The 15,287-nt window shown below is 38.9% G+C and overlaps 1 protein-coding gene across 2 annotated transcripts; it reads left to right on the top strand.

Annotated features, from left to right (window-relative positions):
• The first annotated feature begins 9,987 nt into the window (after positions 1-9,987).
• Positions 9,988-14,697, top strand: LOC106085174 (general odorant-binding protein 67). 2 transcript variants are annotated; one of them, XM_013249270.2, is made up of 5 exons: positions 9,988-10,059; positions 10,123-10,167; positions 10,305-10,508; positions 14,171-14,578; positions 14,637-14,697. In XM_013249270.2, the coding sequence occupies exons 1-4, from the start codon at positions 10,009-10,011 to the stop codon at positions 14,552-14,554; spliced, it is 684 nt and encodes a 227-aa protein (XP_013104724.2). In that variant the 5' UTR covers positions 9,988-10,008; the 3' UTR covers positions 14,555-14,578; positions 14,637-14,697. The 2 variants fall into 2 exon arrangements, with proteins under 2 accessions (XP_013104724.2, XP_013104723.2); XM_013249269.2 differs by having other exon boundaries at positions 10,302-10,508.
• Positions 14,698-15,287: the final 590 nt, after the last annotated feature.

The following is a 15,287-nucleotide window of genomic DNA, read 5'->3' as shown; positions in this document are numbered from 1 at the left end:
TGCCATATTAACAAATCTGGGATCTTGACTTCTTGATCCACTAGAGGACGCAATTATTATCCGATTTGGCTAAAATTTTGCATGAGGTGTTTTGTTATGACTTTCAACAACTGTGCTAAGAATGGTTCAAATCGGTCCATAGCCTGATATAACTTCCATATAAACCGATCTGGGGTCTTGACTTCTTGAGACACTAGAGGGCGCAGTTATTATCCGATTTAGCTGAAATTGTGTACAACGGCTTCTCTTATCACCTTTAACATACGTGTCGAAAATGACATGAATCGGTTTATAGCCTAATACAGCTATCCTATAACCCGATCTCCCTATTTTACTTCTTCATTGAACATAAGGGGAAATATGAGAAAAACGATTAACGGAATATAGATAACGCATAGCACTATTAAAGGCTTTGCGCACCCTGTCCATACTCTGGGCCGATGTACCACAATAAACCTCCAAACAGTAGAGAATATTGGGCATTATCAGAGCATTAACCAGTTTAGTCTTCATAGGCCTTGGTAGCCATAGATCGCAATTATGTAGGCGTCGCAATGAGCCATATGTATGCGATACAACCCGCTCTATATGAAGACCAAAATCCAACTTGTAATCTAATATGACACCTAAACATTCAAGTTGTTCAACCAATTGTATAGGGATTGCATTATAGGAAATATCGAAAGATGTTGGTTGAAAAAAAAATATCATTGCCTTCGTCTTCTCATGATTAACAATTAATTTATTCTGTGCCATCCAATCCTGTAACATGTTCATGGTGTCATGTATACTATGTTGCATCACGTCCATGGAACTATGCTCTCCCGTAAATAAAATTTGCATATCATCAGCAAATAAATACATAGAGCAATAATCATCAACACTACTTGAAAACAGATCATTTACATATAAAATGAAGAGCATTGGCCCTAAGACGGAATCCTGGGGAACTCCACTTCTAACGGGATGGATTCCTTATGTTTCGCCATGCACACAAACTCACTGATACCTGTCCGTGAGATAGGGTTATATACGTTGACAAGCATTCCCCCCAATACCATAAAGGTCACTCAGCTTTTGAAGTAGAATGGAATAATCCACCCTGGAATAATATCCACAACCTCTTTTCTAGTGAGCAAAATACACATCTCCACTCTCCTTTTCTCTGTTCAATCATAAACCGAAACTTTACATTGTGTCTTTATTCTTCTACTCTTCTCTTTTGGGTTTACCCTCTCCTAATTTATCTTCTTGTTCCTCGTTGCATGAGGAATAATAAGATTAATAATAATAACACTGCATAAAATTATAGTCCACAGGACCCGAGTTTGGGGGATTCGTACAGACCGTTCAACCTTCTCTCACCAGTAGCAAAGACGCTTGAGACATTACTCTTCCCGAGCCTCGTAGAAGAATTTCCATTTGCCGAGCATTAACATGGATTTCGAAGACTGCATATTAAGCCATGCCAAACTATTTGAGGACATCGACAATACATCCCTCCAACCAGGCCTGAAACGCTGGCTTGCGAACTATCTGTGTGGTCGCCAGTCATTTGTGGAAATTAGGGATAAGAAGTCAAAGCACCGTAGAGTGAAATAGGGAGTTCCCCAAGGCAGGGTGATATCTCCGGCACTGTTTAACCTCTACCTATCCTCCATTCCACCCCCTCCAGACGGCATAGAGATCGTATCATATGCGGACGATTGTTCGATTATGAAATCAGCGCGCCCACTCATTATTAACATCTGCAATAGGTTGAACGTCTACCTCAATGAACTTGGCTCAACATTCATGCAGACACGGTAGCAGATGCGCTAAATAGCTACCGGGTTAATGTAGTTCTTGGAGAACGACCACCTCCCATTGCATCTGATGAAATTGACCACCCTCGGCAAACCCGAGTAGTTCTGGCTCAATTACGTTCTGGCAGATGCAGATGCCTCAACTCCTACAGAGCAAGGATTGATGCCGACGTGCAAGATGTATGTGCCGATTGTGACCAGGGACCAGCCAAACCCACCCGACTCAGACCCAGATCCCTGTGGACGCACCCCATCTTAGTCGCAGAGTTCCTGGATCTTGACATTCAACAGAATCAAGCAGACGATAGATAGAACACAACAAACTGCTAAAACAACAACAAGAGTCCACTCAACATCCACAAAGAGAATTCCACTTGATACGTAATCGCTTCTCTTTTCTCATCTCCACACATTAAACGATCACTCAATACCCACTCCTCATCTAATTGGAAATCCCCCCAATTTTGTGCAAAGAGAAATTGAGAAGTAAAAAGGCATTAACTTCGGACGGGCCGAACTTTGGATACCCACCACCTCGGGTATATATGTAAACCCCCTTTCGCCGCAATCCGGTGAAAATTGGATAAAGTCGGCATGGACATTGAGTGGTCTACTAAATACAAGTCACTGTTGAATTTTGTGTTTCAAATTGCAACAAAGTCGGGTAATAAACAAAGCTTTTATGAGCTTCAGACCCTTAATCGACATATCAGTCTATATGGCAGCTATATCTAAATACAGTCCGATCCGAACAATATTGGGGACGGATATCGGGAGACCTTAAACTACTTCCTGTTTGAAATTTAAGCGAAATTGAATAAAAAATAAAGCTTTTATGGGCTTCAGACCCTGTATGGCTGCTACATCTAAATATAGTCCGATCTGAACCATATTTGGGTCCTATGTTGGGTGAACTAAAACTACGCACTATTTCAAATTCGGTTTAAAAAATAAAGCTTTTATGGGCTTCAGACCCTTTATCGGCAGATCGGTCTATATGGCAGCTATATCTAAATATAGTCCGATCTGAACCATATTTGGGTCCTATGTCAGGAGGCGTAAAACTACTCACTGTTTAAAATTTCAGTGAAATCGGTAAAAAAATATGTTTTAATAGGCTTCAGACCCTTTATTTGGAGATCGTTCTATATGGCAGCTATATCTAAATATAGTCCGATTTAATCCATATTAAGGTCAGATGTCGGGAGGCCTAAAACTACTCATTGTTTCAAATTTCAACGAAATGGGATAATAAATGAAGCTTTTATGGGTTTCAGACCCCTAATCAGGAGATCGGCCTATATGACGGCTATATCTAAATAAAGTCCGATCTGAACCATATTTGGATCCTATGTTGGAAGGCCAAAAACTACTCACCGTTTCAAGTTTCAGCGAATTTGGATAAAAAAAAAAGCTTTTATGAGCTTCGGTCCTTTTATAGGCAGATCGGTACATATGAGAGCTATATCTAAATATAGTCCGATTTGAACTATATTTGGGTCAGATGTCTTAATGATGTCAGATCAGAAGCCTTAAGCTACTCACTGTTTCAAATTTCAGCGAAATCGGATTACAAATAAAGATTTTTAGGGGCATTAGACCCTTTATCGGCAGATCGGTCTATATAGCTGCTATATCCAAATATGGTCCGATTTGGCCCGTACAAGAACTTAACCAGCGTTCATCAAAAAGATGTATCTGTGTCAAATTTCAGCTCAATATCTCAATTTTTGAAGGCTGTAGAGTGATTACAACATACGGACGGACATACACACGGACATCGTTAAATCGTCTTAGAATTTTACGATGATCCCAAATATATATACTTTGTAGAATCGGAAATTAATATTTCAATGTGTTGCAAACGGAATGACTAAATGAATATACCCCCTATCCTACGGTGGTAGGTAAAAAAATTAGAACTAGTCAGTGATCGAAATTCGTATCTGAAGGTTGTGTACGTAAATATAAAGAGACTTTAATTTAAAGATGGAGATAGGATCTTCAAGAATCGTCAATATATGTTTATAATATGAGAGTATACTTTTCAAACGGTTTTTTTATAATAAGGCATCAGTGTACCGCGCCCATCAATCCCATTATTTTTTCCATTAAATATAAATATTTTTATATATAGTTTAAATAAAGCAAACATAACATGGAATATCTCGAGTAGGCGCTTATTAAGCTTCTTCAAGTATTCTACATAACTGCATATAGACATGATTATTATTGCAGATCTTACTGAATCATATTAAAAATTAACGAAATGTTTTTTTTTTTTTGAGGAAAATCCCTCACAACTTAACAAAATTATTAAAACTAATTGCAGTTATTATTAATAAATTATAACAATTGACAATTAAGGGAGGAGTGACAGTGAGATCGCGGCTTGGTGGTTTCCACCTACGTATACTAATTAATTCAAATATAATTTCTGAACAAAACATGCCATTTAATCGCTTTATTTTGTTTCCTGAGTTTTTTTTTTTGTTGACCTTTCATCGTAGGTTGGTGTCTTATGTAACACATCAAGTATTCGTTTCTGACTCTAGAAATTTTGTTCGTTGTAAAACTCTAAGGAGATTTAATCCATCTATCCATCAATAGTCTGTGGATACCATGATACAACTTTAAAATTGAAGGTATTGAGCCTAAAGTGGGTTCAGATCTATATTTTGTCAATACGCAGTTCAAATTTTTAATGGGCAAAAAAGAAACAAATTTGCATATAACTCTCATATAGACAGGTTTCAAGGTTTGACGTCTTGAAACAGCTTGGATTGAATTGTGGGTCACCAGCGAGACACGCAGGTGACCGATCAGAAATTCATATTTTTAGCGACAGTCAGGCAACGTCGAAGGCGTTAAATAGAACGTGCGTGAGATCCACGGTCTTGGGCCGTTGTTGGGAGTTATTGAAATGGTATTTCTTTGACCTTATGCTGGGTGCCGGGGCAAATGAAAGGACCGATGTACTTGCTAAGACCGGAGTAAACCTCCCCCTTGAGTCGGTTACGGATGTATATCCTCCCCTCTCGCAATTTTTATACCCACCACCATAGGATGGAGGTATATTAATCTAGTCATTCCGTTTGTAGCACCTCGAAATATTGATCAGCGACCCCATAATGTCTCGACATTCTGAGTCTAACTATTAATGACCGTCCGTCAGTGTGTCGAGATCACGATAGCAGTCAAACCCGTAAAGCTAGCTGCTTGAAATTTTGCAAAAAAAAACTTCTTATTAATGTAGGTCGTTGGGGATTGCTAATGGGCCATATCGGTTCAGAATATCCAAATCTGAACCGATATGGCCCATTTGCAATCCCCAACTTACTTTTATTGGCTATGACAGAATATTTGTTCCACTAGCCAAACGTAGAATAACGTTCCAAGCGCCTTGATCTTCTGCGCTCATTCTAAAATCTCTCACACCATGTTTCGAGGTGTCTCCCACCACTTGATCTTTCCATCAAGCTTTTGGTCTTCCCGGTTTGCGTGTACCACCGTGTTTGTCTTCAAAAGACTTCTATGCTGGGGCTACTTCATCCATTTTGATAACATGACCTAGCCAACGCAGCCGTTGTATTTTGATGCATGTAACTATGCTATCGTCGTCATACAGCTCATACAGCTCGTGGTTCATACTTCGCCTACATTCTCCATTAACGCAAACTGGTGCATATATTTTACGAAGAATCTTTCTCTTAAATACTCCAAGCACTGCCTCATCTGCTTTCACAAGTAACCATGCTTCAGATCCATATAACAACACAAGTAGTATCAGTGTCTTGTATAGTGTAATCTTCGTCTGTCAAGAGGTGACCTTGTTTCTAAACTGCTTGCTTAGTCCAAAGTAGAATCAGTTTGCCAGTATTATTCTTCGCTTAATCTCAAAACTGGTGTCATTCGCTTCGGTTACGGCGGTGCCGCTATCTCAAGGTTGTGGTTCCCGACTTTCTGCATTTTCTTTATCTGCTCGGTTGTTCAAGGCGTTTTGGGAGTTGAAACCATCCATTTCGTCTTATCTCCATTTACTGCCAGACCCATTTTCACTGACTCTCTTTCGATTCTTTCAAGGGCAGCAGTTACTACTTCCAGGGACCGACCTATGATGTCGATGTCGTCGGCATGGACGAGTAGCATGTGTTCTCTTGTGATTAGTGTGCCATACCTATTCACATCTGCGTCTCGTATAGTCTTCTCCAGCAGGATATTAAAGAGATCACACGGTGGGCTGTCTTCTTGTCTGAAACCTCGTTTGGTATTAAATGGTTCAGAGAGATTCTTTCCTATTCTTACTGAGGGACGCGTATCAGCAAGTGTCATTCTGCAGAGTCTTATTAATTTTGCAGGGATACCAAACTCAGACATGGCTTGAAATACCTTTGAACTTAAAGGAGTATCGAAGGCGGCTTTGTAGTCAACAAAGAGATGGTAGGTATTGATCTGTTCTTCTCGGGTCTTTTCCAGGATTTGGCGCAGTGTGAATATCTGGTCCAGGGTGGATTTACCAGGTCTAAAGCCGCATTGAAAAGGCACAATTTTGCCATTGACTTTAGGTTTGAATCTTTCACACAGTACGCTCGAGAGTATCTTGTATGCGATGGGGAATATACTTATTCCTCTATAGTTGACACATTCCGTCTTGTCTCCTTTCTTGTGTACGGGACATAGTATGCAGAGGTTCCAATCATCGGGTATGCGTTCTTCTAGCCAGATTGCGCAGATAAGCTGATGCATACGCCTTATCAACGTGTCGCCTCCGGTCTTAAATAGTTCAGCGGGTAACCCGTCGGCTCCTGCTGCCTTGTTGGTCTTTAGTCGGGTCACTGCTACTTGGACCTCATTTTGACTAGGAGGTAAACATTCTATACTATCATTACCATTGATTGGTTCTGCGGTATCCTCTTCGCCGCCCACGTCGAACACTAGTAGTTAGGTAAAATGTTCTTTTTATATCATCAGCATGTTATATGTGTTCGTTACTAGATTTCCTTCTTTGTCTCTGCACTCTCTTTGGCTGCACCAAAGCCATCGGTTTGATGTTTAATTCTTTGGTAGAATTTGAATATAGCCTCCATATAAATCGATCCCCCGATTGGACTTCTTGAGCACCTAGATGCCTCAATTTTCCGCTTTCGCTGAAATATGGAACAAAGACTTGAGTTATGGCATTCAACATCCATGCCAAGTATGATCTGAATTGGTCTATAAACAGATATAGCCGTCATATAAACCGATACCCGTATTTGACTTCTTGAGCTACTAGAAACCTCAATTTTCATCCGATTTGGCTGAAATTTGGAACAAAGACTTATGTTATGACTTCCAACACCCATGCCAAGTATTATTCGAATTGGTCTATAACCAGATATAGCCGCCATATAAATCGATCTACGTATTTGACTTCTTCAGCCCTTAAAAGCCTAAATTTTTACCTGATTTTGCTGAAATTTTGTCCAAACCCCTATTTTATGACTTACAACATTAGTGTCAAGTTTTATCCGAATCGGTCAATATGGTGATATAGGCCCCGTAAGTACCGATGACCCGATATGACTTCTTGAGACCAAAATAATTCAAATACAAATTCAGTTACTAAGGGTAAATGTTTAGCGGAAGCCATGTTGGTAGGTACCCAAGATTCGGTGCGGCCGAACTTAGCACGCTTTTACTTGTTTATGGTCTTAAGGAGCGCTGCAAAGAAATTTGGTTAAATCGCTGGAATTCAAGCGAAGGCTGTGAACAAACGAAATTGTTGTGGGACAAACGCTCGAGGCAGAACCTAGACGCCGTATTGTAACGGGAGAAGATGCATTTAAGTACAGTCATTGGGATTATAACTTGACACAACAAGTTAGGTAGATACATGTTTCGCATGGGCGTAAGAAATGATGATATTTGCCGCTGATGTCACAATGTAGACGCTCAAGAAGACAGTTTTAACTTCCTATGCCAATGTCATGCTTTATCTCAAAGTAGAAATAGGATTCTTGGATCTTTTTTCCTTCAAGCACTAGACGAAATCTGAGGCTTGAACCCAGTCAAATACAAGGCCTTCATTAAAGCGGCAAAGTGGTATGAGAAAGTGCATTGAAACCATTTTTCTTCAGGCGAGTGTTACTTATCAGAAAAGAAGAAGAGTTCACGAGGAATCACAATGGGTCACATGATGACCTACGCGGATGCTAAGACATACATTTTGGCGTCATCCTCTTCCAACCTAACCTAACCTAGGAAATCCTGATATTTTTGAAGACAATCAAAGGATTGAAGTCATTGTTTCGTATGCAAAGAACTTGGATGTAATTTTAGGCAGTCAATTGATTTGGTCAAAACAAGTGAATGAGGTTCCCCGATAAAAGATTTGTAATTACAATTTATTTCTGTACAACCCAATAACTGGTTTATTTTTATACCCTCCACCATAGGATGGGGTATACTAATTTCGTCTTTCTGTTTGTAACTCCTCGAAATATTCGTCTTAGACCCCATAAAGTATAAATATTCTTGATCGATTTAAAGTTGATATAGCCATGTCCGGCTGTCTGGACGTCCGTCTGTCTGTCAAAAGCACGCTGACTTTCGAAGGAGTAAAGCTAGACGTTTCAAATTTTGCACAATTACTTTTTATTAGTGTAGGTTCGTTGGGATTGTAAATGGGCCAAATCGTTCCATGTTTTGATATAGCTGCCATATAAACCGATCTTGGGTCTTGACTTCTTGAGCCTCTAGAGGGCGCAATTCTCATCCGATTTAACTGAAATCTTGCACGTGGTTTTGGTATCACTTCCAACAACTGTGCTGAGTATGGTTCAAATCGTTTAATAACCTGATATAGCTGCCATATAAACCGATCTTGGGTCTTGACTTCTTCAGCTCTTATAGGGCGCAATTTTTTCCGATTTGGCTGAAATTTTGCACGCCGTGTTTTGGTATGACGTCCAAAAACTGTGCTAAGTATGGTCTAAATCGGTTCATAACCTGATATAGCTGCCATATAAACCGATCTTGGGTCTTGACTTCTTCAGCTCTTAGAGGGCGCAATTTTTTTCCGATTTGGCTGAAATTTTGCACGCCGTGTTTTGGTATGACGTCCAAAAACTGTGCTAAGTATGGTCTAAATCGGTTCATAACCTGATATAGCTGCCATATAAACCGATCTTGGGTCTTGACTTCTTCAGCCACTAGAGGACACAATTCTTATCCGATTTCGCTGATATTTTGCTTGAGGTGTTTTATTATGGCTTTCAACAACTGTGCTGAGTATGGTTGAAGTCGGTTCATAACCGGATATAGCTGTCATATACACCTCTCTGGGGTCTTGACTTCTTGAGCGTCTAGAGGGCGTAAATTTTTATCCGATTTGGCTAAAATTTTGCACGCCGTGTTTTGGGGTTAAGTATAGTCTAAATCGGTCCATAACCTGATATAGCTGCCATATAAACAGAACTCTAATCTTAGCTTCTTAAGCCACCAGAGGGCACAATATCTTATCCGATTTGGCTGAAATTTCTCATGATGTGTTTTGTTGTTTGACTTTTAATAACTGTGCCAAATATGGTTCAAATCGATCCATAACCTGATATAGATGCCATATAAACCAATCTGGGATCTTGAGCCTGCAGAGGGCGTAATTATTATCCGATTTGGCTCAAATTTTGTAAAACGGCTTCTCCCATGACCTTCAATATACGTGTTAAATATTGTCCGAATCGGTCTATAAACCGATACAGCTTCCATATAAACCGATCTCTCTATTTTACTTCTTGAGCCCCTTAAGGGCGCAATTCTTACTTGAATTGGTTGAAATTTTACACAATGACTTCCACTATGGTCTCCGACAACCAAATCAATTATGGTCCGAATCGGACATTACTTGATATAGCTCCAATATTATAGCAATTCTTTTCTTTTATCCCCTGTTTGCCTTAAAAGAGATATCGGGAAAAGAACTCGACAAATGCGATCTATGGTGGAGGGTATAAAAGATTCGGCCCGGCCGAACTTAGCACGCTTTTAATTGTTTTGTTGTAATTTGTAACATTTGGTTGATGTCACCAAGTTCAACTCGATCTAATCTTTTTCAAACATGCACCATTTTCTAGTGCATTTTTATTTTCGTTCCAATTTGTTGTTTCTAAATAAAAGCTGATCATCATGCACTACGAAATGCAGTTACCGTACCGAATTCCAAATGGAAACTACAATTTTTTATATCGTCGTAATAATCTCATTTTTATCTGTGGTGTGTTTAATTACATTAATATTTTTCAAAGAACACACGCTAATTTAATCAATTGTATATCAGGTTACTAACGCTGAAGTGGATTGCGAGGCACCTGCAAATTTTAAGGTAGATTTTGAAAGACCACATCAAAACGGACAACTATAGGAGTACAAAAATTGGTTTAAATACATTATATAACATTTATAAACAAATAGGAACAGGTATTGTTTTTAGCGTTTTCTATTTAATTTTTGCCTTAGCAGGATCCTAAAGAATGTTGTGCTATACCAACCCTTATAAGTGAAGAAATTGTTGAAAAATGTCAAGGCATTGATAAAAGGGGTCCTCCACAACCAACAGAAGGCCTAATGGAGGGCAGTGATAATGAAAATAGACCACATCCATCGGGACCTTCTAGACATCGACATCATGGAAAACATGGAGGACGTCATCACCACCACCACCATGTAAGTGAAGTAAAGCAAAAGTTCTAAATGAAGGTTAAAAGTAACAAAACAAAAAAAAAAAAAAAACAAAGACAAGAAAAAGTCGCTACAGCTACTCCATTTTTAAAGAGGCGATCTATGTATGTATGGAAGTTATTTATGTATGTACGGAGGTGATCTATGTATGTATGGAGGTGATCTATGTATTGGGTTGGGTTGCCCAAAAAGTAATTGCGGATTTTTCATATAGTCGGCGTTGACAAATTTTTTCACAGCTTGTGACTCTGTAATTGCATTCTTTCTTCTGTCAGTTATCAGCTGTTACTTTTAGCTTGCTTTAGAAAAAAAGTGTAAAAAAAGTATATTTGATTAAAGTTCATTCTAAGCTTTATTAAAAATGCATTTACTTTCTTTTAAAAAATCCGCAATTACTTTTTGGGCAACCCAATATGTATATCTAAACTTGAAACAATTTTGATGAAATGTTCTACGTTTGCTTAGAACATCTCACATCTCAGATTATAAATGTGGTTACTAGTTTCCTGGAACTACACATCGGATAAAGATTAAAGTTAAGTGTTCTTGGAGTAAAGCTGCTTTGATCAAAACAGCGATATGAGCAAAATTTTCAAAGTATAGAAGACATGAACATTCAAACAGACAAAAACTTCTCCCAAAGAAATGTCGCAATCGTCGTGACATTCGGACTCGGCTATAAAAAGGAGGTCTTCTCATTGAGCTTTAGGTCATACTTGGCTTGAATGTTGGAGACTATAGCAGACGCCATTGTGCAAACTCTCAGTCAAATTTGATAAGGATTACGCCTTCTACAGACTCATTAAGTATAATCAGGGAATGGGTTTATATGGGAGCTACATCAGGTTACGGATCGATTTAGACCATACTTGGCGCGTTTGTTAGAAGTCATAAAAAAACTCACATAAAAATTACGCCCTCTAGAGACTTAAGAAGAATAATCATACAAATCGGATGAAAAATGTTCCTTTTATGGGCTCAATACTCCATATCGGAAGATCGGTCTATATGGCAGGTATATCCAAATATGGTCTGATCTGGACGATATTGAACAAAAAGGTTAAGAGGGGAACTCGCTGTGCCAAATTTCATCGAAATAGGATGAAAAATGCTCATTTATAGGCTCATTACACAAAAACGGGAGATCGGTATATATGCTTCGATCTGGACGATATTCAACAAACAGGTGTAGAGGTCTTTCAAAACTCACTGATCACAAAATCGCATGAAAATGCTCCTTTTATGGGCTCAATACTCTATATCGGGAGATCGGTCTATATGACATCTATATCCAAATATGGTCTGATCTGGACGATATTGAACAAAAAGGTTAAGAGGGGTACCGGAACTCGCTGTGCCAAATTTCATCGAAATTGGATGAAAAATGCTCATTTATAGGCTCATTACACAAAAACGGGAGATCGGTATATATGGCAGCTTTATCCAAATATGGCCCGATCTGTACCAGATTTGACAGTCACGGGTTTGGGATAATAAATAGATCTTTTATGGCCTCAATACCCTATATCGGGAGATCGGGAATGTGGAAACTATATCAAGTTATAGACCGAATCAGATCATACTTGGCACATTTGTTAGATGTCATAGAAAGAGAAATCACTTTGCTACATTTCAGTCAAATTGGATAAGAATGACGCCCTCCAGAGGCTTAAAAATTAAATCAGGAGATCGTTTGTATTAGTTGTAGCCACATTTTCATGTGTAGATGGCGATCCTCGTCAAGATCCTGTAGGTAGGTGAGCAAGCTCGTTCCGGTCCAAAGGTCCGATCACCGTGGGAACAGGGTGGCCATTGGTTTTTTTAAGGCCCCAATAACTCGCCTTGTCATATTGAACATCATAGGCACTCAGAATTTGTGCAAAAGCCGTTGCCGCCCGGACTTTCACTGAGACTCGCCGCTCAATACCGCTAATTGTCCGCGACTGCCACTGCAGCTTTTCCGTATGGAGCATTTCACTATCCGCAACCTTCGGACGCGCCCGGTAGCTCGCAGCCTCTAGTGACAGTAATGAATACCACACAGATCGGGCCCCAATGTTCCAGCCTTTGTGGTGCTCACAACCATACCGTGCCAAGGTTCGAGGAGATCGGTTTATGTGGGAGCTCTATCGGGTTATAGACCTATTCAGACGATATTTGGTACATATGTAAAAGGAAAGGTTACAATGCAAAATTTCAACAAAATCGGATAAGAATTACGCCTTATAGAGGATCACTAAGTAAAATCGAGAGATCTGTTTATATGGGAGCTATATCAGGTTAAAGACCGATTCAGACCAAATTTGACACATATGTTAGAGGTAATAGAAAAAGTCACTATACAAAATTTCAGCAAAATCGGATAAGAATCAGACCCTCTAGAGGCTCAGGAAGTTAAATCGGGAGATTAGTTTATTTGGGGACTATATCAAAATATGGACCGATATGGCTCATTTACAATCTCAACACACCTACACTAATAAAAATTATGTATGCAAAATTTCAAGCGCCTAGTTTTACTCCTTCGAACGTTGGCGCGCTTTTCACAGACAGACAGACAGACAGGACGAACATGACAAGATCGACTTAAATGTCATGGCGATCAAGAACGGAGATGGCAAGATCGACTTATCAAAAATTTTTACACTTTATGAGGTCTTAGACCAATATTTCGATGTGTTACAAAGGGAATGAAGTTGTTAGTATACCCCCTTCCTATAGTGGAGGGTATAAAAATGTGTATGGGGACTATATTTATTGGCGTATAAAGACTCTTTAGTCGGAGGTCATAAGTGTAAAGATAAACCAAATTTCAGACCAAAGGGATAATTGAACTTTCTGTGGGTGTAAGAAAATTGCCCAACCACTTTGGAGGCCACCGTAGTGCAGAGGTTAGCATGTCCGCCTATAATGCTAAATACCTGGGTTCGAATCCTGACGAGAACATCAGAAAAAAATTTCAGCGTTGGTTCTCCCCTTCTAATTCTGGCGACATTTGTGAGATACTATGCCATGTTAAAACTTCTCCCCAAAGAGGTGTCGCATGGCGGCACGCCGTTCGGACTCGGCTATAAAAAGGAGGCCCCATGTCATTGAGCTTAAAACTTGAACCGGACAGCATTCAGTGATATGTGAGAAGTTCGCCTCAGTTCCTTAGTGAAATGTTCATGGCAAATTTTCATTCACATGTCTATATCGTTTTAGAATGTCAAGACGATATATAAGGTAATGTCTAAATTAGACAAATTCCCCAAAATTGCCTTCCTATTAATATATTTGTGTTCCTAACCCATTTGTTATCTGTTGGGTTGCCCAAAAAGTAATTGTGGATTTTTTAAAAGAAAGTAAATGCATTTTCAATAAAACTTAGAATGAACTTTAATCAAATATACTTTTTTTACACTTTTTTTCTAAAGCAAGCTAAAAGTAACAGCTGATAACTGACAGAAGAAAGAATGCAATTACAGAGTCACAAGCTGTGAAAAAATTTGTCAACGCCGACTATATGAAAAATTCGCAATTACTTTTTGGGCCACCCAATAAAAGTTATATGCATCATCTTTCCTCAAAATTTTTTTTCTTATTAATGATTTTTATTTCATGCAACCTTTTATTTCTTTTCTTATCCTTTTATCTCACATTATTAGTGTTCCTGTGTTCTAAATGAAACTGGTATTTTAGTAGATGGTCAGCTAAATGAAGATAATTTGGATACATTCCTAGACAATGCCGGCGAGGAGACTCCGGAAATTATACCATTGTTAAAGGAATCCTTTCAAGAATGCTATCAAAAGTCCGTAGAGATAATGCAAAAAATACATGAGAGATTTGGAGGCGCCCCGCCAATAAACCGAAGAGGTCCTCCAGGTGGACGATGCTCTCCGCAGGGTGATATGATATTTCATTGTGCTATGATGAAAACCTTTAAAGCATGCCCCGACTCTATGTGGAGCAAAAGTGATGAATGCAATGAAGTACGAGAATATTTCACCGAGTGCATGAAGCCATCCAAAGAAGATGAAGAAATATGATTTTTAAAACAAACAAAATTTTAGGTATATCATAAATTGTATGGTAATGAATGGAAAATATATTTGTATATTTGTTTCACAGTTGGTAATTTCAATAAATGCATGCGTTACGTTGGCCCCTATGCGTTACGTTACCCACCCAACGTGACCCAGAATTAAGACAAAGTCTTACTATAAAAGTTTATGGGTCAATTTTGAAGTGGAAAATTTGAGTCAGATTCATGGCATATCAGTGTTTTGAACATTCAGTTACCATGTTCATTCTTTTAAAGCATTCAATACAGAGATGTAAAATTCGATAGCAAATTTCCTCGTTGGCAACGAAATTTAAGTTGTGTTGCAATTCTTAATCGTCTCATTAATTTCGTATGGACCAAAGTGGGATTTTGTTTTATCATTTGCCGCCATCATAAGTTTGGAATGCTAAAATATTCCTTATATTCTAAGGCGATCTAGTCATATCCATCCGTCTGTCGGAATGTAGATAGTGCTCGAAAGCAAAAATCTATCTGTACCTATATACACTTAGGTTAGGTTAAAAGAGGATACGGACATTAATCCGCCCCCATGCCATTATGGATATATACCCAAGCCCGTAATCGGCTTGTTGTGTGCTCTAAATACTTAAAAGTAACCTCGAAAAAGTGAATTTAAGTCAGGAATTCCGTGCTGCTTACAAAATCCCTAATTGATTTCCATACCACGCCCATATGTTGTTTTATGCGAAAGCCGG

Source organism: Stomoxys calcitrans, chromosome 5 (assembly GCF_963082655.1).
Source record: "Stomoxys calcitrans chromosome 5, idStoCalc2.1, whole genome shotgun sequence".
In the NCBI taxonomy this organism is placed as follows: Eukaryota; Metazoa; Arthropoda; class Insecta; order Diptera; family Muscidae; genus Stomoxys; species Stomoxys calcitrans.
The sequence above is the reverse complement of the archived record's forward strand: the minus strand, read 5'-3'. Positions and strand labels throughout refer to the sequence as shown.